The sequence below is a fragment of the Eublepharis macularius genome, chromosome 3 (genome assembly GCF_028583425.1).
Source record: "Eublepharis macularius isolate TG4126 chromosome 3, MPM_Emac_v1.0, whole genome shotgun sequence".
NCBI lineage: Eukaryota > Metazoa > Chordata > Lepidosauria > Squamata > Eublepharidae > Eublepharis > Eublepharis macularius.
The window spans coordinates 151,279,226-151,303,328 of record NC_072792.1 but is presented as its reverse complement, the minus strand read 5'-3'; the positions used below and the strand labels follow the sequence as shown (position 1 = coordinate 151,303,328).

General features: G+C 39.5%; 1 protein-coding gene across 1 annotated transcript in view; it reads left to right on the top strand.

Annotated features, from left to right (window-relative positions):
* The window catches only part of NBEA (neurobeachin), a 702,521-nt gene that overhangs the window by 75,055 nt on the left and 603,363 nt on the right, over positions 1-24,103 (top strand). Inside the window, exons 3-12 of the mRNA XM_054973860.1 lie at positions 1,366-1,466; positions 1,780-1,875; positions 2,411-2,532; positions 3,718-3,844; positions 8,133-8,252; positions 8,911-9,057; positions 11,080-11,277; positions 11,959-12,092; positions 16,757-16,865; positions 18,430-18,582. Coding sequence (XP_054829835.1) covers positions 1,366-1,466; positions 1,780-1,875; positions 2,411-2,532; positions 3,718-3,844; positions 8,133-8,252; positions 8,911-9,057; positions 11,080-11,277; positions 11,959-12,092; positions 16,757-16,865; positions 18,430-18,582 — 1,307 coding nt within the window. The remainder of the gene's footprint in view (positions 1-1,365; positions 1,467-1,779; positions 1,876-2,410; positions 2,533-3,717; positions 3,845-8,132; positions 8,253-8,910; positions 9,058-11,079; positions 11,278-11,958; positions 12,093-16,756; positions 16,866-18,429; positions 18,583-24,103) is intronic.

Sequence of the window (24,103 nt, the reverse complement as noted above, 5' to 3'; positions counted from 1 at the left end):
CTGCACTCCATCTTTGAGTGATGCTTTGGCGTCACCTCCACCCAGGTATTTAGCTTTGGAATCTTCCCATGTGGGACTGCACAGGAAGACCGTAGATGAAAAACAGGTTTTACTTACCATAACTGTTGTTCATCTAGGTCTTCCGTGCAGGCACACATGCCCTCCCTCCTTCCCCGCTAACTCTCTTGGTACTTACCTTGCAGGGGGCGGCGAAAGAGGAACTGAGGGTATGTGAGGGGCGCTCCGCCTCTTAAGGGCCGTTTCGGCGGGAAAGCGGCCGCGCATGCGCGCTGAGAGGCGGGAGCGCCCCCTGGTGGTGTTTAGCTATTAAAATCTCCGGTATCGGCAGGCCTGCGCGTGCGCAGTCCCATGTGTGCCTGCACGGAAGACCTAGATGAACAACAGTATGGTAAGTAAAACCTGTTTTTTTCTGCCTGCTCTTCTATTCTGATTTCTTTTTGATCCTAATTTTGTTATGATACAGTTTTAATTTTTCAATGAAAGTTGTGAATCTTTGAGTTATAATAAGAGCCAAAAATTAGCTGTCTGATTTCTGGCAACCTTCTGCTCTAACTATGGCAATAATTAGAGCTTGACAAAGTAAAGGAACATTGTAAAAGGTAAGTATCAGCTTCCTTATGTATGATTAGTATGAAAATTTTTAGATGTGAAATTCCTGTTTTACTCTTGTCTTAAAGTTATTAATATTAGCCAGTATTGTATCACACCATTCAGCAAAGTTTGAAGCTTTCATTCAGCACAGAGAATACCTGCACAATTTAAACAATGAAATGTTGATAATTTGTTACTCTTTCATTTTTTAATCTCATTGTAGTATCTCATGTGATCTTCCATCCCTGCTGAACAGTTCTGTAAATACTGAGGATCAGACTTAGACATATGTGCAAAACTTATCTCATGTTGTGATGTTATGATGTTCACATTTTCCTCTTCTTGGTAGTAAATTCTATTTGATGTTACTGCAGAGCAGGAGAGAGCTAAATGTGTATTGCTGGTTTTTGCAGTAGTCTTGTTTTAGAATATGATCTGTTTTCAGCCTCAGTATTTGCAGGAAAGCAAAGCAGAAGCTGTAAGCGACATGGCTGTACCTCAGTTTTTTTCTGTTTCTTTAAAGGATTCCATGGCATTTCACTTAAAATATTTTGTTGTTTGACTAGGCATCCAAAAGCAGAATTACTTTATCAACAGCATGTAATAGAAGTGATGAGCTTTTTACAGAGCGATATTAAGGAGCAGAAGCCTAGTGTTCAGCTGTTTTAGTTTTAATCACCAGTGCAGTTTATACTTGTAAACTATTTCTCTGACAAAAATTTCAACACCATTTCTGTGTACCTTCCTTTCAAGATCTTCTTGTTGATATGTTGGGGGTTCTTGCCAGCTATAGCATCACTGTCAAGGAGCTGAAGCTTTTGTTCAGCATGCTTCGTGGTGAAAATGGAATCTGGGTAAGCTGTAGGAAATGCACAGATGATTTGTTCTGTTGACCATAAAGCTGTATGATGTCAAAAGTTAAACTCATTCAAAAGACAATGCCGCTTCATACATCTGGAAAAGTGCTCTTATCCATGAAAGCCTGTACCACAGTAAACTTGTTTGTATTTAGAGTGCAGCAAGATTTTAATATTGGTCTAGTTTGATATCTGCTTAAAAACTGATTTGTGTTCTTGCTGGAAAAATAATCAATAGCTAAAGTAGTTAAAGGATTATCATTAACCAGTTGTTATGCTTAAGAGTTCTATACTTTTGTTGTTTTGACAGCCTAGACATGCAGTCAAGCTGTTGTCAGTTCTTAATCAGATGCCACAGAGACATGGTCCTGATACTTTTTTCAACTTCCCAGGCTGCAGTGCTGCAGTAAGTTTTAAGGAATATCTCCCCTCCCCCATATAGTTGAAATCCTTGACTAATGTGTTAAGTTTACTTTACTCTGAAGAAATGGGTTGTCTACATTTTTTAAACTTACATGTGTTCATTTTAAATATTTTATATAATTTAACATCAGGGATATAATTTGTTGTAATAAATTGACCCTGGTGACATGTAAGTTATTATTTAGGGTCTGTAGTATTTTTATAACATATTATGTTTTCAGATGTTCTTGCCGCATCAAAAGAGAGAGGTTTACTTCGACTATTGTAGCATTGTATTTTGTAATTAAAAAAGAAAAGCTAAGAAGTAGAAATCGAAAATTCCGAACAAATGCTTGCTGAAGAATTTTTTAAGTTCCAGTTGTTTATCCAGCTTTATTATCCTCATGCAAATTGTTGTGGCAGGGACATTGTTGGTTTGCAAAGGCACTTAGTGAGATTGCTGAACTGCATGTTGAGAAAATGAAATTATTTGCAATGTAGCAAAATATGTGTTAATTTTGTTTTTCTTTTTTTCACAGGCAATTGCATTGCCTCCTATTGCCAAGTGGCCTTATCAAAATGGGTTTACGCTTAACACCTGGTTTCGCATGGATCCATTGAACAATATTAATGTAGATAAGGATAAACCATATCTTTATTGGTATGTTTGACGGTTTTATCTATGGATTTTTGTGACTTTTAATTTTTGCAATTCTATTCTGTTTTTAATATTGTATAATTCTTTTATTATTGTGAGCAGCCCTGAGCCTGTCTGCAGGAAGGATGGGATATAAATATGATAAAATAAAAATAAATAAAAATAATATGTGACCTAATGTGTATTTAGCTAGTTTTGTTTTTAAAATTCAAAACTTGAGCATATTTAGTGTAATATTTGTTTTGTTTTTACCAGAAGACTAATGAGAACAAATAAATAAGATTCTTAAAATGATCATAAAGGAATAGTTAAATATAGAAAATGTCATAAATTAATCTCCCATCAAATTGGTATATTTAATTCAATTTTTAAATTGTGTAGTTTGGTAGTGTGTTAGTTTGGATTGGAGTTCCCCTCCCCATATGCAAGTATAATCTGTGGGGCTTAAGAAGAGGTATAATAGAGTTTATTACTGGAGTCAGGATGGTCAGCTGGTAGCATGTGCATTTGCCCTATCTAATTTTAATTAAGATAAGATTAAATCCTAATACCTGTGAGCTGTGCTTTTGGAAAAGACATTTCCTGCTTCCCCTGTTACAGTTCCCAGTATCAGAGAACCCTGGATCAGGAGAACCTTGTGAATAACATGTATTATAAAAATTACCTTTATCTAAAACCTTGTGAATAAAACTTTGTCTTAAAAAGCATTTCTCTCCTGTATCTTGGGAACATTTTGTGTGTTTCCTAAATTTTTCCGGTTTTTCTTTCTGAAAAATTGAAAAGTATTTGGGAAAATTACCGCCCCCCCCCCCGGTAAGTGATTAGATGCAAAATAGGTTCCAAAATGGTCCAACATTTATTCGGACACAGAAGCAAAACCATGGTTATTCTAACTTTGTAAATATGAAAGCCAAAAGTTAATTGCATGGCTCCCCAGCAATAAATAAACCACGTTTCCTTTGTAAAGAACAAAGCAGTGGAAAAATGTGGTAGTCCTTCTGTTAACAAAGCAGAGATTAATTTTAGATGATGTGCAAAATAAAGAGTCAGTAGAGATGCCAGATTTGATAGTGCTGGGAGCTTGTAGTGGGCCTAAACCTTTTATTTAAAAAAATGCCAAATTACCTCATTAATGTGATTTACTAGATCAGCTGAATTTTCTCTGAGTGCATGTTAATTCTCTTTCAGTTTTCGCACTAGTAAAGGTGTTGGGTACTCTGCTCATTTTGTTGGCAACTGCTTAATAGTTACATCACTGAAGTCAAAAGGCAAAGGTTTTCAGCACTGTGTGAAGTATGATTTTCAGCCACGCAAGGTAAGTACAAAATGTTTTATTAAAATATTTTAATCTTGTAAATCTGTATCATACAAATAAATCAAAGTAGGATAAAAACAAGTATCCTGAGATGGATCCAGAAACAAAAAAAGAACTCAGGAAGATGTTCTAACAGGTGTAATATGCTGATGTTGGCTTACTCCAGTCAACAGACAAAATGCTGCTTTGAGTCATCTTTAAGGACATCTCCATGTGGGTTGCATTACAGTAGTTTAGTCTCAGAATTGATAGCATGGATCAATATAGCCAGGTTAGAGGAGTCCAGAAAAGGAGACAGCCTGCCTGCTGTATGTATTTGAAAAAGTCATTCTGGGCTGCCATACCAATCTGATTTTTCATCAACAAAATATCTTGGGTGAGTCTGTCAAAGACAAACTCACTTCATTTGGGATGGAAAGGCAGTTCTCTCCGGAGTATTAGCCTTACTCATTACTATCATCTCCATCTTACTTACATTCTGTTTTTACATGTACTATTGCAGCAATTTGATCCTAGCAAATGGAGACAACTTCTCCAGCAGGCTTATTTAAAACAATAGGGCTGGGTGTTAAAAGCATGGGTCTGATTACACGTTAAAATTTAGTTAGGTTAGGGAAAATTAGCATTAAATATGTGACCGCCTGACTGGTACTCACCTTCAAAGTAGTGTGTAGGGAAAATGGGTTCCAGAGCTCATGTGCAGAGGCTGGGCAGGCTTCAAGATTCCTTCCCACAACTATTGTGCTTTTGCATGCAGAACGGACCATGTGTGTTTGGGGGGTGGTAAACATGTGGAAATTGGCAGTAAGATGAAGAGCCTGCCCTCCATGGCCTCTTCTGCCTGCAAAGAGGAAGGAATCACAAAGCCTGTCCTGTTGATGCATGTGTGTGCAGGAGCCTGTTTCTCCACACACACACACACTGCATTGAAGGGTGAGTGCTGGTGACACATTAAAAGTGAGTTTCCCCCAACCTAACTTGCATTTAAGATTTGTGTAATCAGACCTTGTATTAATGACAGGGTTTTTTTAAACACCTGCCAATAGTGATGGTTCAGATGTAATGCCAGACCACTATTTGTGATTGAACTTCAAGTTCTCTTCTTTCCCTCCTTGTATTAGAATACCCCCTGGTTGTCAGCAGACCATAACTTGGGAGTTTCTCCTAACTGGAAAACTAAGTGTAATATTTTGCCTTGTAAATAGTTTGTGTGTTTTATTTCAGCTATTTTAAAGTGAGGTTATATATGTATGTGTACTGTGCAGGCCTCTAAAGAAAGAAGGTTGGCTAGATAGGTGAGTGAAGTGTGGTAGCTGTGCCATGGGGGTGGAGGGAGCTGCAGATTTTAGAAAGGGATTCTGAGGTAAAGAGTTGAGTGTGTTTATCCAAGTGTTTTTGAGACCTGGTCTGGAGGAATGGGGAGAAGGAATGATGTGCTGTAATCTGAGGGCAGTCTGTGTGTTCTTTTCTCTGGGGATATTATTAGCCTAAGTGGCAACTAGGGGAAAATAAATCTTTGTGGACTGAGTCTATTAAGAAACATTTGAAGATCTGTATCTTGAAACCCGTATGCTTATGAACTACTCTGAAACCATTACACATAGATTCTTCTGAATAAACTCTATTTCTGTTTAAGTAAAATGTCTATTTCATCTAGTGTAAATGATCCTCTTTTATCTCACAGCTCCCCACCCACGCACTAACCTGTCATTCTATCTATAACTAAGCCTTCCTATACTACAAGTCAAACTGAACTAAGGCAAGAGCCTTTGGTGGCAGTTTAAAACATTTTGGGAACATTAAGCATAATTCAGGCCATTTCAGAACCTTATAGAGAGATGTCTCTACCAGCAGTCTCATAAAGGGAGCAAAACTCCATGCTACAATTATGGTTCCCTTCCAAAGCAGTGTTGTAAGGCATGGTTTGATTATTGCAGTTTTGATGGAGGGCAATTGCAAACTGAGCTTTTGAATTTAGAGCAAATATCAAACTATGGTTTACTGACAACCAAGAAAAGAGTCCAGTAGCACCTTTAAGACTAACCAGCTTTACTGTAACATAAGCTTTCGAGAATCACAGTTCTCTGAGAACTGTGATTCTCGAAAGCTTATGCTACAGTAAAGTTGGTTAGTCTTAAAGGTGCTACTGGACTCTTTTCTATTTTGCTACTACGGACTAACACGGCTAACTCCTCTGGATCTCTGACAACCAAGAATTGTGAGAACGCAGAAGAGGGGGTGGCAGGGAAAGAAGGCATGCATAAGACTGTGGCTCATTTTTAAATGCTAAATGATAGTTTGGTATTACAGGGAAAATAGGCTTTAAAAACTGTTGACATTTTAGTGCATTCAAAGAACTATGCATGATGTGCTGTGGACATTTCAACAGTTTTTCACAGAGGATACTAGAGCAGCTCCGTTTCAGTGTCACTTTGAGAAGCATTTCTTGCTAGTGAATTTCTTAACTTGATCTTTATTTGGATCGTTATATGTATTTGTGGTTTTATTGTCCAACCCTCCCATTTACAAATCAATAAAATGTCCATATACTCTCAGAAAAAAATTCATTTCAAAAGATTTTCCACATCATATCTCTGGTATATAGTGCACATAAGTACAAAATACTGGTATATTATCCTTGAATTTATACTGAAGATGTTAATTTCTACAACTCTGTTGACTTACCTGATTCCCCCGTTCAGTTTCTGTATTATTTATAGATGTTTAACCTTAATCTCTGCCTTCATACGTGTAGGAGACTATAGGTATCAATATATGGAATTTATGGTGTTATAAAGAGAAATGATCACCACCACTAACATTCGTAATACTACTCAGGGTGTCAAGTCTGTTGTGTGCCTATTTTTGGTGTTCAGTGACATTTTCTGTCTTCAGAGGAATGCGGGTAAAAAGTAGTTAAAGGTGGTCTGTAAATAGGATTACCATTCCATTGCTTTTAGGATTATATTTTAAAATGCCAAGGGTAGGTAGAATATAAAGCATATAATGGGGTCTGAAATGTTATTTTTTTTCCCTTCCACAAAGGGTATAATATTCCTTCTAAAGAATTGAGGGGGAGAGGGAAGTGTGTGTGCAAAAAACAACTGAAGAGATGCTTCTTATTGAAGAAAATAATTTTGCACTATGAAGTATAAATAAGCAACTCATTGAATGTAGATTGCTGTCTTAATGCACTGTTAGCACCTCTATCTTTTGGTCTTTCTTTCCCAAAATCTGTGCTTCCCTATATGTACTATCTTACCATTTCACAATACTGCAGAGCTTTCTTGTTCACAAGATTGAATATTATATCCACAGTGGTTTTACATGGGAGATTTTTTAATAGACCCTATTCCGACAGAATTTGTCTTTATGGCCTTAATAGGACTGATTCCTCCTTTCATGCCCTGCTTCAAAAATATAAGGGATTACTATATTAACCAATGATTCCCTTATACTCCAGAAATTCTGGCTCTTTTGCTTAGTGATAAGGATCTTAAATTTACCTTAGCAATTGCAAAATATGTCTCAGTTCCATCCCCAAAAGATAAGGAATAAGTATTTTCCTCTGTGCAGGATTTATGAATCAGTGAGCTTCTAAAGGAATAAAAGGAAAGGAAGGAAAGGAATACACTGTTAGCAGACCAGTTTTGACTCTTGTGCCACATATTTGGAACATGCATAATGGATACTACTCTATGATCATGGATCATGTAGAAATTTTATAATGTTGCTGCTTGAATGATTTGGTAGAAGATACATTTAAAAAGCTAGTCATGTAGCTTATCCACTAAATATCAGTTTTACTGTCCAAGCAAAGTCTTAGCCACCACTTACCTTGAATTTAAGTGCTGGTACTAGACTTAGGTGTACGGTTCTATTTTTTTTAATGGTGTAGTATCATCCCATGCTTGATCCAAGACTATCTCTGAAATGCTCTTCACTTTCAAAATCTGTTTTCCTTTACTCATTGGGTGATTTCAGTCAGTGTTTATATCAGGCTTTTTTTTAAAGAAATGAGGACTTTTAAAGAAATGAGGACTTCAAATTCCAGAACTGTGAGTTGCTTGTTTGATGTATTTCCCAGTTTTAATTTTCTACAGTAACTTGAGTGACAGTCCAGCATAACTGGAATTGTTTTGCTTATTACAAGGTAATTTCACTGAAGCTTGCATTTTCAAAAATAAAAACAGCATTCTGTTGTATTTGAATTATGTGTTGTGACTTCTGTAGAAATTCTAACAGATTACTGCTTCCTGTTCATGATACCTTTTCCATTTCTTTTTAGTGGTATATGATTAGCATTGTACACATCTACAATCGCTGGAGAAACAGTGAGATTCGCTGTTACGTTAATGGTCAGCTAGTATCCTATGGTGACATGGCTTGGCATGTGAACACAAATGATGTATGTTTCTTTTATTATCATATTCCTGAATGCATGCAGAGTACATTCATCAATATGTCCTTTTCCATAAACTTATGAGAGAACTGGTTTAGGGACAGAGGCCATCTCTGAGTTCAGAACATTTGCTAAAATGCAAAAAGTTTGTTAAGCGTATGTACCGTTTAAGTGAATCAGTGGTGAACTCTAAGGAGGAGATCTTGTATTGCAACTATTCCCTACAATTTGTTTCTGATATTTTATACTTCTTAATAGTGTTAAAGGGGAATGTCTTCTCTAGCTTATTACAGCATTTCAGTTGGAATTTAACTCACAGTCTATGTTAGAATTTTTTGTACTTACATGCCATATGATGCAACTTCAAATCTCTTATGTTCAAATACATATAAAAATGCATCTGCTTTATATTGTAAAGAAACTAAGTTGATTTTGACCAATGAATGAAATAGCATGTTCATTTTTAAAGCTCCATGTGAGGCATAAATTGCACCCATCCATAAAGGATTTGTAGTTCAATTTACGGAATAACTTTACAGTGTGTTTATCTGAGAAAAATTAAAAAGCATAACTAAGCAGCTTGTATTCTGCTTTACTTTTGCGTAACTTTAATCAGTTTTTCTCTGTATACTGTATTAAATACTTACATTTTTTAAAAATACAGAGCTATGATAAATGTTTTCTGGGATCTTCTGAAACTGCTGATGCAAATAGAGTGTTTTGTGGTCAACTTGGAGCAGTCTATGTATTCACTGAAGCTCTCAACCCAGCACAGATTTTTGCAATACACCAGTTAGGACCTGGATACAAGGTACAGCACAGTTGAACTATATAAAATAATGCATTGGTGTTTAGATTGCTCTGAAGGGCACTTCAATTATGCTGCTGTATATTTCATAGTTACCATTAAATTCCAAATTTTGTACCAAGTTAAAGAATATAAATCTACATTAAAGTAGCAGATTATATTGATGAAAAGCTATCATACATAGTGAGGTAGCTTTCCCAGTTATGGAACCCAGTGTCAGAGGAGGAGCTGGCACGACACCTGCTCTTTCTCCCTCCTTTGCAGGGATGCCTTGAGGGAAGGGAGATGAAGTAAGTATGCCCCAGCTCCATTCCTTCTGCCTATCATTCCATGAACCCAGGTGTGTCATTCTTGGCTGCAGTTTGCAACTAGCAAGCCTCTGGCACCTCCCCCCCCCCAAGTGCCCTGCCTTCTAGCATTCTAGGAAATTGCAATGAAGAAGGTCATGGAGATTTTCCATGTGTGCACAGATAGTAGGATATTGGCTGTTGCCAGCATGTTATTTTTCAGTGTGTGGCATTTGGTAGACTTCTTTGTTTTAAGGATGCAATCAAACAATCACTGCACTTGCACAACTCCTTTCCATTCTGTGACAGTTTCTCGGAAACAAAGTAATTGTGTCCACTGAAATAGACACAAAAATGACCAAAGGAGGGAGGAACAGCAGGTGCCTGCCAGCTCCGCTTTTGTCACTAGTATCTATGCCTCACCCAGCTTGCAGGGTGTCAGTGATGTGTGCCTTGCCCATCTGGGGTCTTGTGTGCTCAGGCTGCAGCAGCTTGCCCCATTGATGGCCTGCCTTCATCCAGCCTGTCTTCTTCACCTGATTTGGCCTGTTTTCTCTCACCCAATCCCCACAAACGAGGGAAAGAATAAGAACAGGCAACTACTGTCATGACTCTCCCCAATCATCTCAGTAACTCGAACTCAGAGTCCTTGTGTGTGGGGGCAGGGGGCGGGGTGGAACCCGAGGAGCCAAGGTTGGTGGCTGAGGAGGGCCAGAAGGACTAGGGAGGGTCCAGCACTGCAAAGGCACCAAAGGCCATGCTGGCAGACCCTGCAAGGAAAACTATGACACTGGGCAGGACTCATACCTGAGCCTGTAGCCTACCGGACTCTCTGCCACTCTGCAGGAATGGTGATAGCAGAAGGCCTGGGCTGAGGTGGCAGAAAGGAAGCAAAGTGCCAGACTGGCCGAGGTCAACCTCCTTATAGGTCTAGAGTTGAGTGCTGAGTGTTGTTGTTATAGTACTTCCTTGCAGGATTCTGGCCAATGCGTAATGCAGTCTCAGGAACTCCAGCACCTGCTGGCAGTGCACCTGGGTCCAATTACCTACCAGCCTATTTAAGCTGAACCCTGGAAAGAACTGCCTTGCTGGATCGACCAGTCCCCCAGTAGCTGTAGCTCCAAGCTCGCCTAGGGGCAAGGGTCTCATGCCACTCTGAGGAAACCTGACTGGCACTGTTCACAAAGCACAGGACAACCACCACCTCCTCTACCATTCTTTGTACCCAACCATCTCACAGGACAGTGGTGGCTTCTTGCCTGCCTGGAACCACGTGAAAGGGGGGAGAGTGCCAAGCTGGTAGGTGCTTAGGGTTACAAAAGCCCTTGGGCTAGCCCTTTGGCCAGGTTGCCACATTCTTACAGAGGAATAGTCAAAAGGATTAAGGCTGGAGTGAGAAGTGACAAGGAAATGAAACTGTCCTTTCCCTGTAGTGGAGCTGCACTTGAGAAAGAGAACAAAGAAGCAATTTTAACTTCCTTTCCCCCTCCATCCTCCCAATTTGTATAGCTGCTGCTTTGCATGGATTCTGAGACTAGCAATAGAGAAGAATGTGGGAAAACTGCATGTCCAAACTAGGAGTGTCTAATACATAGTAAATAAGGATATATGTACTCTTGTATTGTAGTCTTAAGTTCCTTGATGATTAAAAATAATGTTGATGTTATCTCATATTATATAAGAGCATTTAAATAGTTTATAAAAATAATCTATTTTGACTTTTGCTTTTCTGCTTCAGAGTACTTTCAAATTTAAATCAGAGAGTGATATTCATCTTGCTGAGCACCACAAGCAGGTTCTGTATGATGGAAAACTTGCAAGCAGTATTGCCTTCACATACAATGCTAAGGCTACTGATGCTCAGTTATGCCTTGAGTCCTCACCAAAGGAAAACCCTTCCATTTTTGTACACTCCCCCCATGCTCTTATGCTTCAGGTTTGTGTGTCTTGATAGTTTGTGTTCATGGTTTATTAATGGCCCATAAAATCATAAAAGCTGCCAAATTTTAATTGAGTCTTTAAAATGATTGTCTTTAATAAGCTTTTAATTTGTATAGTTGGCTTCTCTTGTTTTTATTAATAGAAATGTATGTCTCAACTTCATTTTTGGTTTTCAGGCAGAAGCTGAACAGCCATTGATGAGCTCTAACTTTAGATTTCTTGCATCAGGCAGTAGATTGAACTAGATGATCCCTACCAACAAAATGATTCTGCTCAGTTTAAATTAATAGTTATGGTCATCTTCTAGTTATTTGACATTGAATGCATTTATGTAGTTAACACTAATTGTTAATGTTGATGTACTAGTCTTATTTGATTACTTTGAGTAACACAAGTGAAGTGTATAGATGCCCCGAAACGAAAGGCACAATTGAACCACAGCTAAGCACTTCCAAATCCCATTATTTTTACTGGGAAGAAATTAATAGCATAAGTTTACATCTCTCCCATTGAAAATAAGTGCAATTTGAAAGCGTTTACCTATGACTAGATCGTGCCTGGTGTTTTTAATAACCGTAGCTACATTTGTACCAATATATCCATTAAAACACAGTAGTATTGGTGTTGCCATGAACGTGAGCTATAAACTGAACCAAATCTTCTTGTTTTAATGTAGGATGTGAAAGCTATTGTTACACATTCAATCCATAGTGCTATTCATTCAATAGGAGGAATCCAGGTTCTTTTCCCTCTCTTTGCTCAATTAGACAATCGGCAGCTAAATGACAGTCAAGTAGAAACAACTGTCTGGTAAGCTTATTTTCATACAATTTATGTGTAAAGCAAATTGACTTCTGGTATATTAAGCTTGGATTAGATGCAACAGGTTAATTCTCAGATGGGATCTTTCATTCTATGCGGTACCTTTGGGAATGGCATGGAATGCAGCAAGTGGGGATGGAGAATCTGAAAAACATCTCCCTAGTCTTGTGCAAGCCCCTGATTACTTTGCACAGGAGTGAGAAAGTGGTGCCTGCTAGTTTTCCCTTCCTACTACAGCCTCCCTTAGGCCCCACTAGTCCCCAGGAACAGCTGTTCATGCATGCAGAAATAAGGGAATGTTGACATATAACCCTTCCACAAGTAGAGCTATGGTCACAACAGGTTGTATTCAGTTAGCTGAACAATGTCCTGCCCTTCACTGTTGCTGTATTCCATCCCTTTTCTCCACCATTCTCCAGTGGTCCTAGGAGTGGGGCAGTCTATACTTTTGGGATATAGTTCCTCCTCTCCAAAGGCAGGGTTAGTCAGCTGATTTTGATCCTAGAGGGGAGGGGCTTGTCCCTGGAATCGCCAATCTTTCTGGCCCTGCCATCTGAGCAGGACATCTTCAGCAATGCTCTGCAGATTGCAGCAATCCTGGTGAAGAAGAAACTGCCAGAGATGAGCCGGGCATGGTGGCGCACACCTGTAATCCCAGTACTCAGGGAAGCCATGGCCACAGGCAGTGCAGAGCTTGCATGGGAAGGGAAAGGCCCTGCTGCTCTACCCACTCCTGTTTCTCTTGGAGCAACAGCGAGCATTAGAGCTGGAGGTCCCTAGATTCTACTACGTTCCATGGCCATAACTGTAAAACTTCATTGAGGTTCCCCACCTTTGGCCTGGGAAGAACCCCTCTCGGACGGCCAGAGGGTGTGGGGTTTGAGTCCATGGTAGTCTGTCATGGAGATCGATATTATCGGGAACTCCCTCAGGTTTGGAAGGAGCAGACTCCAGCAGCAGCAGAGGAGCTGCTCCAGTCCCGGCAGCCCCGACTGAACCACAGTAAGACTGATCCAGCAGGAAACGGGGGCTGTGAAAGGGAGGAGAAAAGAGTAGCAGATACCTCAAAGCCAACTCGTCCCAAATAAAACGGAGCTCTTCTTTATTTCTCTTTCCTTTCGGCTGGGACTTAGGAAGTGCACTTTCACTTTCGTTTCTCCTTTTGGTGGGAAAATTTTTCTTGGAGGGAATGTCAGTAGTGGCAGGCCCCAGCCGCCTCTCAGGCCTCAGAGGGCGCAAAGCTGCAGCCTACTGGTGCCAGACTCACAGGCCTTGGCCCCATCTTGGGCCTCTAAGCAGGCCAGTGAAAGAGAAAAGGTCCAAGGGCCTGGATGGCAGAATGTCAGCAAAGGCAGGCCTAGCCACCTCTCAGGCCTCAGAGAGCACAAGCCTGCAGCCTAGACTTGCCCAGCTCCCAGGTCTTGGCCTACTCCTGGGCCTCTCAACAGACTAGTGAGAGGGACAAGGTCCAGGGTCTGGATCCATCAGGTGATGACGCCTCTAATGAGTTGGTGTAATGTGGTTAAGTGACTGGGCCACGAATCAGAACCCCACTGGTTCAAGTCTCATAATTGCTTGAGCTCACTAATTGACCTTTAGATTCGTGCCCACGTCTATTCTGTACTTATCATTATGGGAAAGATCTGTGATCTTTGCACCCACGGATTGCTGAGTCTAATTCTATTATTTTGAGATTATCTATTTAAAAATTGGGGGACAAAATAGAGCCCTGAAATAGTGTGTAGGTCAACTCTTAACCTACTGAACTAAAATCTGTTGGTACCACCTCCTGGAATCATCTGTTGAGAAAAGAGCGAAAACAATACAAGACTGTACCTCCTGCATTCTGGGGCCCATGAACAATTTTTATTAAACCATGAAACTGATGCCTAGCCACCACAAACTTTTAAATGTCTAATTTTCTGTGCATAACAGCTAAGCAGTTTCAGAGCTCTTTAAAAAATGACTTGTTAAATTTTCTACTTTGTTTGAGCATGAAGTTTTAAATCTATCAAATGCTAAAACAAATGGCTTTTCGATGCATCAAGATATAAAATTATTTTATTTTTTATTTTTGTAAAAGAAGTGGAGCAAAGGCTTGGTTTTTAATTTGTGGAACTCTTACACTATCAGAACGAAGATGGAATAATATATATAAAAACAGTAATTTAAAAAAATTATTTAGCTCAATATGGTAAAGAGGCTTTGATTTTGCAGATTCTTAAAAATATCACCTTTGAGAATTTGTGGTTGTAATTTGTAGTGAATATTCCAAAGGAGAAGTGTCTTAGCCAGTGTTTTGATGTATGTACTGGTACTTGTGGAAAACTGTTTGGAAGATAATTGGAAAGTCAGGGTTTATTGTTGTTGTTATTGTTATTGAGTAAAAATGCTTGGAAGGTGAAGTCTTAAAATAGGAAGGAACAGTTTAGTTTGATACACAAATGGTGTAGCATGGTGTAGTAGTTTAATGACTTAGAGAACCTGAAGTCCATACCAACCCCACCATAACCCACCAACTCCAAAATCTAACCTCTCACATTAATCTTTCAGTATTGTTTATTGGAGGCTCTTGTTGTCTGATTGAATTACTTTTCCTATTTTGTAATCCACTTTGAGTCTCAGAAAGACTCACTGAGTCTTTCTATCTCACTGAGACTCAAAGGTAGATTACAAAATAGGAAAATAAATTCAATCAGACAGCAGGGGCATCCAGTGTTTCTAAACATTTTTCCCTTTGTCCTCCAAAGAGAAACAGAAGAATCTTCATTTTTCTGTTATCTCCTGCCTAGTTCTTCTTCAGTGGCATCTAATCCTCTCTTCCTCTTCTTCTCTTCTGCTTTAATAAGGCAACAGTGAGCAAAAACCATATGAAAAGCAGCTGCTAGGTTTTCCTTACCATGCCATAGTGCAATCTATGAATCCTTCAGTGTACATCATAAGGGAAACAGGCAGACCCTTGTGCTTCTTTGCCTCAGCCTTTAAATCATATAACCTTGAAAAGTCATCTAGGTCATAAATGTGCATTAAAAAAACCTAACTTCCCCCTTTTCAGTTGGTGCACAGATATTAGCATACTATGTCATCTAAATTTATTTATATTTTTGTTGAATCGTTCAAGCTAGTGTTGAAGTTAACTTTCTTTCAGTCTTCTGAAGAAAGACTGCCGTTCAGTCGTAACAACTTTGCAGAGGCCAGTGATCCATCCCTCTAGGGACTGGTGGGATGCCACAAAGGCAGGAAGTAGCCATGCCTTTCGATATACTTAGCATGTAGAAGCATTCTGTTAGGAGCACAGTGCAGAAAGCCTTCATTTCCCTGAGGCTTCTGAAACATACCTGGTTCTGCACCTGCTGTTGGGTTTATTATAAGCAATGGAAATATTGAAGCTGGACATTTTAAAAATGGCATCAGCTGTAGTGGTTTCTAAAGATAAATGTCTGTAGGGTAGAGTAACTTATTTCGGAGTATCAATATTTTTTCTCAGTGTGAGCTTTAACTGGCTATTTCTGACATTAACTATCTACTAATAATTTTTGAAGACTTCCTTTTTTCTGTATGATTTAATCTTTTAAGGAAAAGGGGGGAAATATCTAATATAATATGTTTGTGAACTTACTGCCTCTAATGCATCTGACTAAAACTTCTGATTGATTTTAACTCCATAACTTCATACTTTTCTTTAAATGCATTTAGGAATTAGTACTGTGATTTGTGAACTTTCTTAGGAAAGGTATTAGAATTAATTGTTTTATAATCTCACAGGGATCTTTTCTGGATTTTTTTCTTTATTTGGAGTACTTAAGCATTTTCAGTTATGCAATGAATCTGAATACAAACACACCAGTTACTTTAATTATTACATGATTTTATGGAAATTCCAGTTACTGGCTTGTTTAATATGGCTTCTTTGACATAGATGGTGTTTTGCAGATAATGCATCTGGGCAGTCTTCTGCAAAATAATTTTTTGGAAATCTGGTTCTAGAAAAGGAACTAAACTTAACAGATTCCAAAGCAGATAATTAGTTCATAGATCAGCTTGCCTTTTGAAGTCCCTTAAAATAAAAATGAGGATTTAAGTATCCTCAGATTTGGCCAAGCTGAGACTTAGATACATGATTAATGATAATGGTTTTCTTTGGATGAATATTTTCAGTTGAATGATACTTCAGCAGTCTCCTGGGCAACTGGTTGGGAAGCCAGGAAGTCTTCCATTTAAATTTTTTTTTAAAAATGATGTCCCATGAAATTTAGATGAAATCAAGTGTATATAAAAATTAGAAAAAAATTAGAAAAAATGACTAAGAGATTCATGGCTGTGGAGGCAATATGCAGAATAGGTATATGGAAGGGTGCATGGGGAAACAGTTGCAGTAGTCATCATTTGAAGTAAGATCTACTTCTGCTTTGCTTACCTGTGGGGGACGCATCATCCATGGATAGAGAAGGCTTTTTCTCCCTTTCCTATAACACTAGAACTTGGGGGCATCTAGTGAAGTTGCTGGGAGATAAGTTCAGGACAGACAGAAGGAAATTTCTTTTTGTTTTTAAACAATTGGTACCAAGTAGTTTTTGTCTGCAATAATTTCTAACACGAAATGTGAAATGTAGAGTATTTAAAATCTAATCAGTGCCGTACTTATTATGCAGTGCTACCCTTTTGGCTTTCCTGGTAGAACTTCTTAAGAGTTCAGTAGCCATGCAAGAACAGATGCTGGGTGGAAAAGGATTCCTAGTTATTGGCTACCTCCTTGAAAAAGTAAGTGCTAATGTTAGTGTTACTAAGATGTGCTCTATCATTTTCCAATTATTCCTTCATTATAAACTTTTACACTGTTTGAGTATCAAAGTGACTTCTTAGATTAGATTCTTTTTTGCTAAGTTGGCTTAAGCATACTGTATGTAGCTCACAATGCCATATATTTAATTGTAGTATTTCAAATTTATATTATTAAAATATTAGCCTGTTTTTGTTTTTTGAATAAGCTGTGATGACTTTCTATCCAAACGCAGTGTGCCGATTTTAGTTTGTAAAACCTCAAAAACTTCAGTATCAAATACCACTTCTTTTCTTAAGATCCTTCTCTATTTCTGTGGTTAGTTTAGCCAAGAGTAGCCTCTTGGTAGTTGCTTTCACTGATAAATTTTCTAGAAAAAGAGTATAAAGCAGCATTTTTTGTTCTTGACTGTTTGGAGATAGGATAGACGAGAATAAATAGATGTCATACAGTCCATCAACGTTTGGCCCACTGTAACTGGTATTGTGATGTGCTGGTAAATATGTTCCCCATTCCTGAAACAAATACCTAGTTCCTACTTAGCCTAATGCTAGTTGCTTGTGCTCTTGATATCTCTGCTGGCAGTACTTTATGAGAAGATAGTCAATAATAAAGTGTTCATTTTTCAGAAACAATGAGTGTTTATGAAAATTCAATATAAAAGGGGTGAAGCAAAGCAAAATTTAAAAAAAATCCAGAATGCAAAAAGAGCCCACAAGCACCTGGAGATTGGATACATATATCATCAAACTTATATGAATTTTGTGGAATTTCATTTGTGATGTCACATTGAAGGAGGATATTTATAAGAGCAGTTAGTAAACTTGTCAGCTGCTTGCTGATGGTGAACAATCTCCCAGTGGCTTGACCCACTGCTTGCCGATCAGTGGGAGAAAGCAGGCCAAGGGAAATGGGAATTGTGTGCCTATGGCCCTGGTTGATGATGTCACTTCTGGTGGATTGTTAAAGAATTGCCCCTGGTAGGATGCTCTCACTTTTGGGTCATGCTGGAAATGGTGGCATCGACTGGGACCACAGGTATGTGCTCATTTGCATGCACAAATAAAGACCTGTCACCCCCACTCCCACCTCTTGCTGGATGCCAAGGGGAATCTGACAATCCTAGCAATTGTTTATGTTTATGATGTTCCATTTATACTAGATACTATTCAATTAGCAAGCGCCATAACAAACTTCTCAAGTAGAAGATATTTTGAGGATTCTTTTTTACATTGTTCATGTAGAAGAGTGCTGTTTTATCTATATGTAATGATTTATTAGTCCAGGATGCTTAGTAACAAATAAGTAGCAATTGGACTTGCTTTTCAGTAGGTTTTGAAATGACAAAATGATGCAATGGAATAATAGCTTTTTCTTTAGTGATCAATACCAGAAGTATTTATTTAGGAAAACATGCATATGTTTGCACACACACACGCGCGTGCGCACACAAATAGTCCTTCAGTATTATGTATACATTCAGCACAATACATAAAAATGAATATTTACTTGAAGGAATTTTAATTCTGTTGTTAATTTTTTTAGTCATCCAGAGTTCATATAACAAGAGCAGTTCTGGAACAGTTTTTGTCTTTTGCAAAATATCTGGATGGACTCTCACATGGAGCACCTCTACTGAAGCAATTATGTGATCATATTCTTTTCAATCCTGCTATTTGGATACATACTCCTGCAAAGGTCAGTGCATAATGCTTCACTAATATCCCAAATTTATATTAAAATAAGAAAATGTGTTAACTTTATAATCTAGTATAATCCTGTCTAATTTGTAGAATGAAGGTGCCAAATATACAATAAGTTTTCCTGTTACTTTAGTAATGTGTTACTAGCATCTTCTAATGTCTGTAGTGTATGTTGTGTTGTTCAGCATCTTATATAAAAATGCTTTTGACTGACTTTCATGAAGGTATCAAAATTGCAAGGGTACTTCTGAATGATAGAAAATTATTAAAAAAAATAAAGCTGGAAAATGGTCAATGAGTTGCCCAGGAGGACCCAATTACTAGAAAAATCTGAAAGTGGGATACTGTCTCAAAACAGGGAACATGAAATCTTTGAAAAATTTAAGAGATGTTAATAGTATCTGGAAGACTGAAATTTGATGTATACAAGTGGTTAAAAGATCAACAATTGTAGAGCAAAATTACAATTAAAAACAGGATGTCAAATTTACCTCATTAAAAAAACTGGATCTCCAGCAAAGTAATCCACTTGCAGATTACTTGGTTTAGGATTCCTGCTTTCCCTTTGTATGTAGCAGTAGCCAAGAATCTACCTTTATTTACACAATGAAAACTTGCTGTACAGTTTAAGAGGTTCATCATCATGTCTTCTGTGTAGGCACACACGGGTTCTGTGCATATGCAGCTAAAAAAGGCAGGGTGAGCATCTCCCTCCCTTGGTTCTTCTTTTGCCTTCACTGAAGGAGGATGTCTCTCCTTTCCACTTCTTGGATCCATTTAACTTCATGCGAGTTAGGGCCTTTGGTTCCATGATGTCAAAGGCCCTCTTCAAGAAGTGTTCCCATTGTGGGAGAAAGATGGCTCAATCGGATGGGTATGACAAATGCCTTCTCTGTTTGGGTGAAGTCCATGACACCTTGTGATGTGCGGTTTGTAAGCAATTCACACCCCAAACGTGCCGTGAATGGGTGTCATGGCTTAAAGCAACTCTTTGGGAGTCAACCCTGAAAGGCTCTACTGACGCCGATCACAATGCTGTGGGTAAAGAACTGCAGCACCCAGAATGGGCTTCCTTGGTTCCAGCAGGATGTTTGGCAACTGACACAGCTCAAAAGGACCATTTGTTTACAACCGCCTTGGTTCCCTCTCAGTGCCACTCAGAGCTGCCTGATAGAAAGGCTAAGCTCAAGTCAAAGCATGTTGATAACCTTCAACATTGAAGTCACACAAGAAGAAATCCTCTCTTTCAGTTATGATCACTTCAGTTCCATCGAGTCCATCCAAGGTTCTGAGAACCTCATCTCCAACACCCAGACATCACACTCTACTTTGGATCCATCTCTCTCAGAGGGTGAAATTCCTGAAGTCAGTGAACCATCCACAGCCATTTCCTCACTGCTGCCCTCACCGATGGCCTGTTGAAAGGCAGAGAGGTTCTTTGGTTCTGTCTGACAATAACTATCAGTTGGAACTTGCTCATGATGAAGACCCCTATGTATTAGTTCACTCAGAACCAACGTGAAAGACGAAGTCTGCATCAGTTCCAACAACAGTTCCAGAAGACAGCAGTGCTCTAGAACTCACATTGAACCATGCTATACAGTCTGATGACGACGCCAATGTTGCGAAATTTGCAAATGCAAAATTTGAACCATCTCCACCAGAATTCCTTACAGAGGATGCTGCTGTTTTCCTGAGTGAGGATCTCTGTACACCGAGTAGATGGCGCGATCTTTGGAAATTAAAATTGAGGTGAACTGCTCTGCTCCAATCTCTTCAGATCCAGTTTTTTTAACAACAACAACGTTCGATTTATATACCACCCTTCAGGACAACTTAATGCCCACTCAGAGCAGTTTACAGAGCGGTTGTCATTATCTCCACAACAAAACACCCTGTGAGGTGGGTGGGGCTGAAAGAGCTCCAGAGGACTGTGACTGGCCCAAGGTCACCCAACTGGCTTCAAGTGGAGGATTGGGGAATCAAACCCAGCTTTCCAGATTAGAGTCCCATGCTCTTAACCACTACACCAAACTGGCTCTCTGATGACCCTTCAAGGCCCTTCACTCGGAAGCAGCCGGACCTGTAGTATTTCTAATCATGGAGGGGCTGCTTGACATGACCAAAGATGTGTGGTCCAGACCAGCTCTGACACCTGCAATGTCAAAAAAGCTTGACAGTATGTATAAGATCAAACAAAAAGGGTCAGGTTTTCTCTTTACTCACCCCCTACCAATTTCGCCTTGAAAAAATCACGAGCCACTCGACTCTGGTTGACAAGGAAGGCAGAAAACTAGACATACTTGGTAGAAAGGTTTATATTTCTGCAGCTTTGCCCTTTAGAGTAAGTAATTATGAGGCTATCCTGCTACCAGCTTTCCTTATAGGAAAAGATAGGCCCATATTTGAATCTAATTCCTGATGACAAGCAAAGGCTCTCTAAGATCTTGCAAGGAGAAGCTGTAAGGCTCTCCAAGCAACAGATTAACATGGCCAGGCATATTGAGGATTGCTCATCCAGAGCTATAGCCTCCACTACTGTCATACATAGTCATGCATGGCCCAGAACCCTCACCATAGGATGAGGGTAGAAGACCTTCCCTTTGAAGACTTAGACCTATTCTCATCCGGTATGGACAAGGCACTAAAGAAGATTAAGGATGATAAAGTGACAGCTGGATCCTTGGGATCCATTTCTCTACCCAGCTGGATCCATTTCTCTACCCAAATCTGTTCAGGCAGAGATATTCCCCTCATCCATACCCACCTTATAATAAATACAATTGGTTCCATTCTCAGTTGATGCATACATCGTCCAGAGGCTCTCAACAGCCTTCTTCCTCCACCTCCATTCAACCCCATAGGAGGTACTTTACAATGAAATCAAAAGATGGTTCCCGATCTCCAAAGGATCAATCTGGTTTTTGACACCAGACCCTCTTGTGCCCCATCAGGCATACACTCCCTTTCTCTGCAGGCCTGGGAGTCAATCACCCAGGAAGCTTGGGTGTTGTCCATTGTCAACCAAGGCTGTTGCCTGGAGTTCAAGGCAACTCCTCCGAGTATCCCACCTCTGCCCAACCCTCTTCCTCCCCCAACTCTGCTTATAGAGGTAGTCATTGTTTAAAGGGGGGGCATAGAACCCCTTCTGTCTGCTTGTATGGATGGAGTATTTTCTTGGTATTTCATTGTGAACAAAAATTGCTCCTGCTTCAGTTTAGACCTTTGTTCCCTAAAGAAGTTCATCGTTTTCAAGAAGTTTAGAATATTGTTAAAGGATGTTCTACCCCTTTTGAAAGTTCAAAGTTAGTTCGCTATTGTCAATTTAAGGATCCATATTTTCATGTTCCAGTAAATATTTACTTCAGAAAATTCCTTTGATTCCAATGCGGCCCCCCAAAATATCAATACAAGGTTCTGGCTTTCAGTCTCTCCTCTGCCCCTTGTATCTTTATGAAAGTCATAGTAGTAGTGGTGAGCCACCTCAGAAAAAGGGTGTACCATTTTTCTCTATCTTGACAATGAATCTATGTCCCAGCACTTATCTTTGGTTCTTTCCATCCCCAACCAACTGGTCCTGGTATATAAAGGGGAGTTTGAAGAAGCAGCTGCCTATATGGAGAAAGAAGGAAAAGCAGAAAATAGTATTGTGAACTGCTTTTGAGAAGAACAGTATTCTGTATGGACTAGGAGTGTGCACTTGAAAAACAATTTGGAATAACCTGAATCCCAAAGCAGCAAGCTGCTTTGGGATTCGTGTGTTTAAATCACTTTGGTATGCTGCTTGTAAGTGGCATGAAAAAGGTGGCTTTAATTTTCAAATGCCCTGCTGCTTTCTTCACCTGATGGATGAAGAAAGTGGCGGAGCATTTGAAAGCCATCCTTTCCTTGCCACTTGCAAGCGGCATGAAAAAGGTGGCTTTGAAACTTCCCACCCCGCTGTGTCCTCCCCTTCCCATCGGGGGGAAAAAGTGGCGGGGCAGGAAGTTTGAAAGCAAGCGGGCATGGGCGCAGCTGCAGCCACTTTGAGCGAAGCTTTCCAAAACAACCTGAATTGCTTCATAAAGCTTTGTTTCAGGATTCCCAAAGTTGCTTAGCAATGCTGGGGCTGATTCAGGAACTCCGAATCTTTCCAAATCGGGCTCAGTTGGGGTTAAAAACCCGAACCGGAAACCTGAACTGCACATCCCTAGTACGAACAATTTCTTTTATATATTTTGGCAAACTCAACACAATTATGTGATTCAGCAGTATCTTTCTTACTGCTGTTTTTTAAATTTACACTGGATTGAGGCTGGAGCTGCTCATTCCTATTTGGTCACCTATCACCTGTTAGGAGGGGGTGTGTATGAAGAGAAGCAAGAGAGAAAGTAGGTATTATGAGAAAGCACTGTTCATTGTTGAATGCCACTGGAGCAGCTAGGTTTTTCAGTTGCTTCTGTACCACTTTACTTTGTATTCAGACAGCTCAGAAATGCAGTGTTACTGAATGTAATGTTTTGTCATTATAAAGAGGAAGAAGGAGCGAAGTGTGGTAATCTGAGGGCAGTCTGTGTGTTCTTTTCTTCATGGATATTATTAGCCTGTCTCAACTGGGGAAACATAAATCTTTGTGACATTCCTTTTAGAAATGTTTGAAGATCTGTACTTATCTGGATTCAATACACTTATGAATTACTCTGAAACCATTATACATATAAATAAATAAACTCTATTTTTGTTTTAAGTAAAATGGCTATTTCATCTAGTGTAAAGGATCCCTATTTCCTCACATCCACCCCCCCACATGCTGATCATTTTGTCATTCTACCAAATATAACAAAGCATTCCTGTACTACAAGTCAAACTGAGAGAATTGAGGCAAGAGAGCCTTTGGTGGCAGCAGGTTTGCCAACCTCCAGGTAGTATGTATCAGCCCCCACACATAAAGCAGGCCACACACTGGATCTGATCTTTGGGGCGGGGCTGGATGTGGTTCTGGGCACAATAGAGTCGGTGCCATGGTCAGACCACTCAGTCCTGAAGGCTCGGTTGGATATGCCGCACACCCCTGCAAGGATGGCGAGCAAATTTATGCTTGCCTGCAGAGACTTATGAATCTGATTGGTTTCCAGAATGCTCTGCAGGAACTGATGCTCCAAAGCGGTTCATTAGATGAGCTGATGGAGGACTGGCAAGTCCAGCTCTCCGAAGCCATTGATGAAATAGCACCCCGTCACCCTCTTTGCTTCCACAGCCGCCAAACTCCTTGGTATACGGAGGAGCTGAGGCAGAAGAAATGGGAGCGTTGTGGCGGTGATCTTGGGACGAGGAGGCAATAACATCTTATTGGTCATCATCATAATTTTATTACAGTACCAAGACCAGTATACAGAAATTATGTTACAAAACCACTTATCAATAAAAAGAAAAGTTTTAAAAAACTTTTAAGATACATTTCACGCTGTTTAAAAATTAATGTACAAAATCTAGCTACTTGCCATGTGATCATGTGGTTTTTATCAGCTAAGATCCAG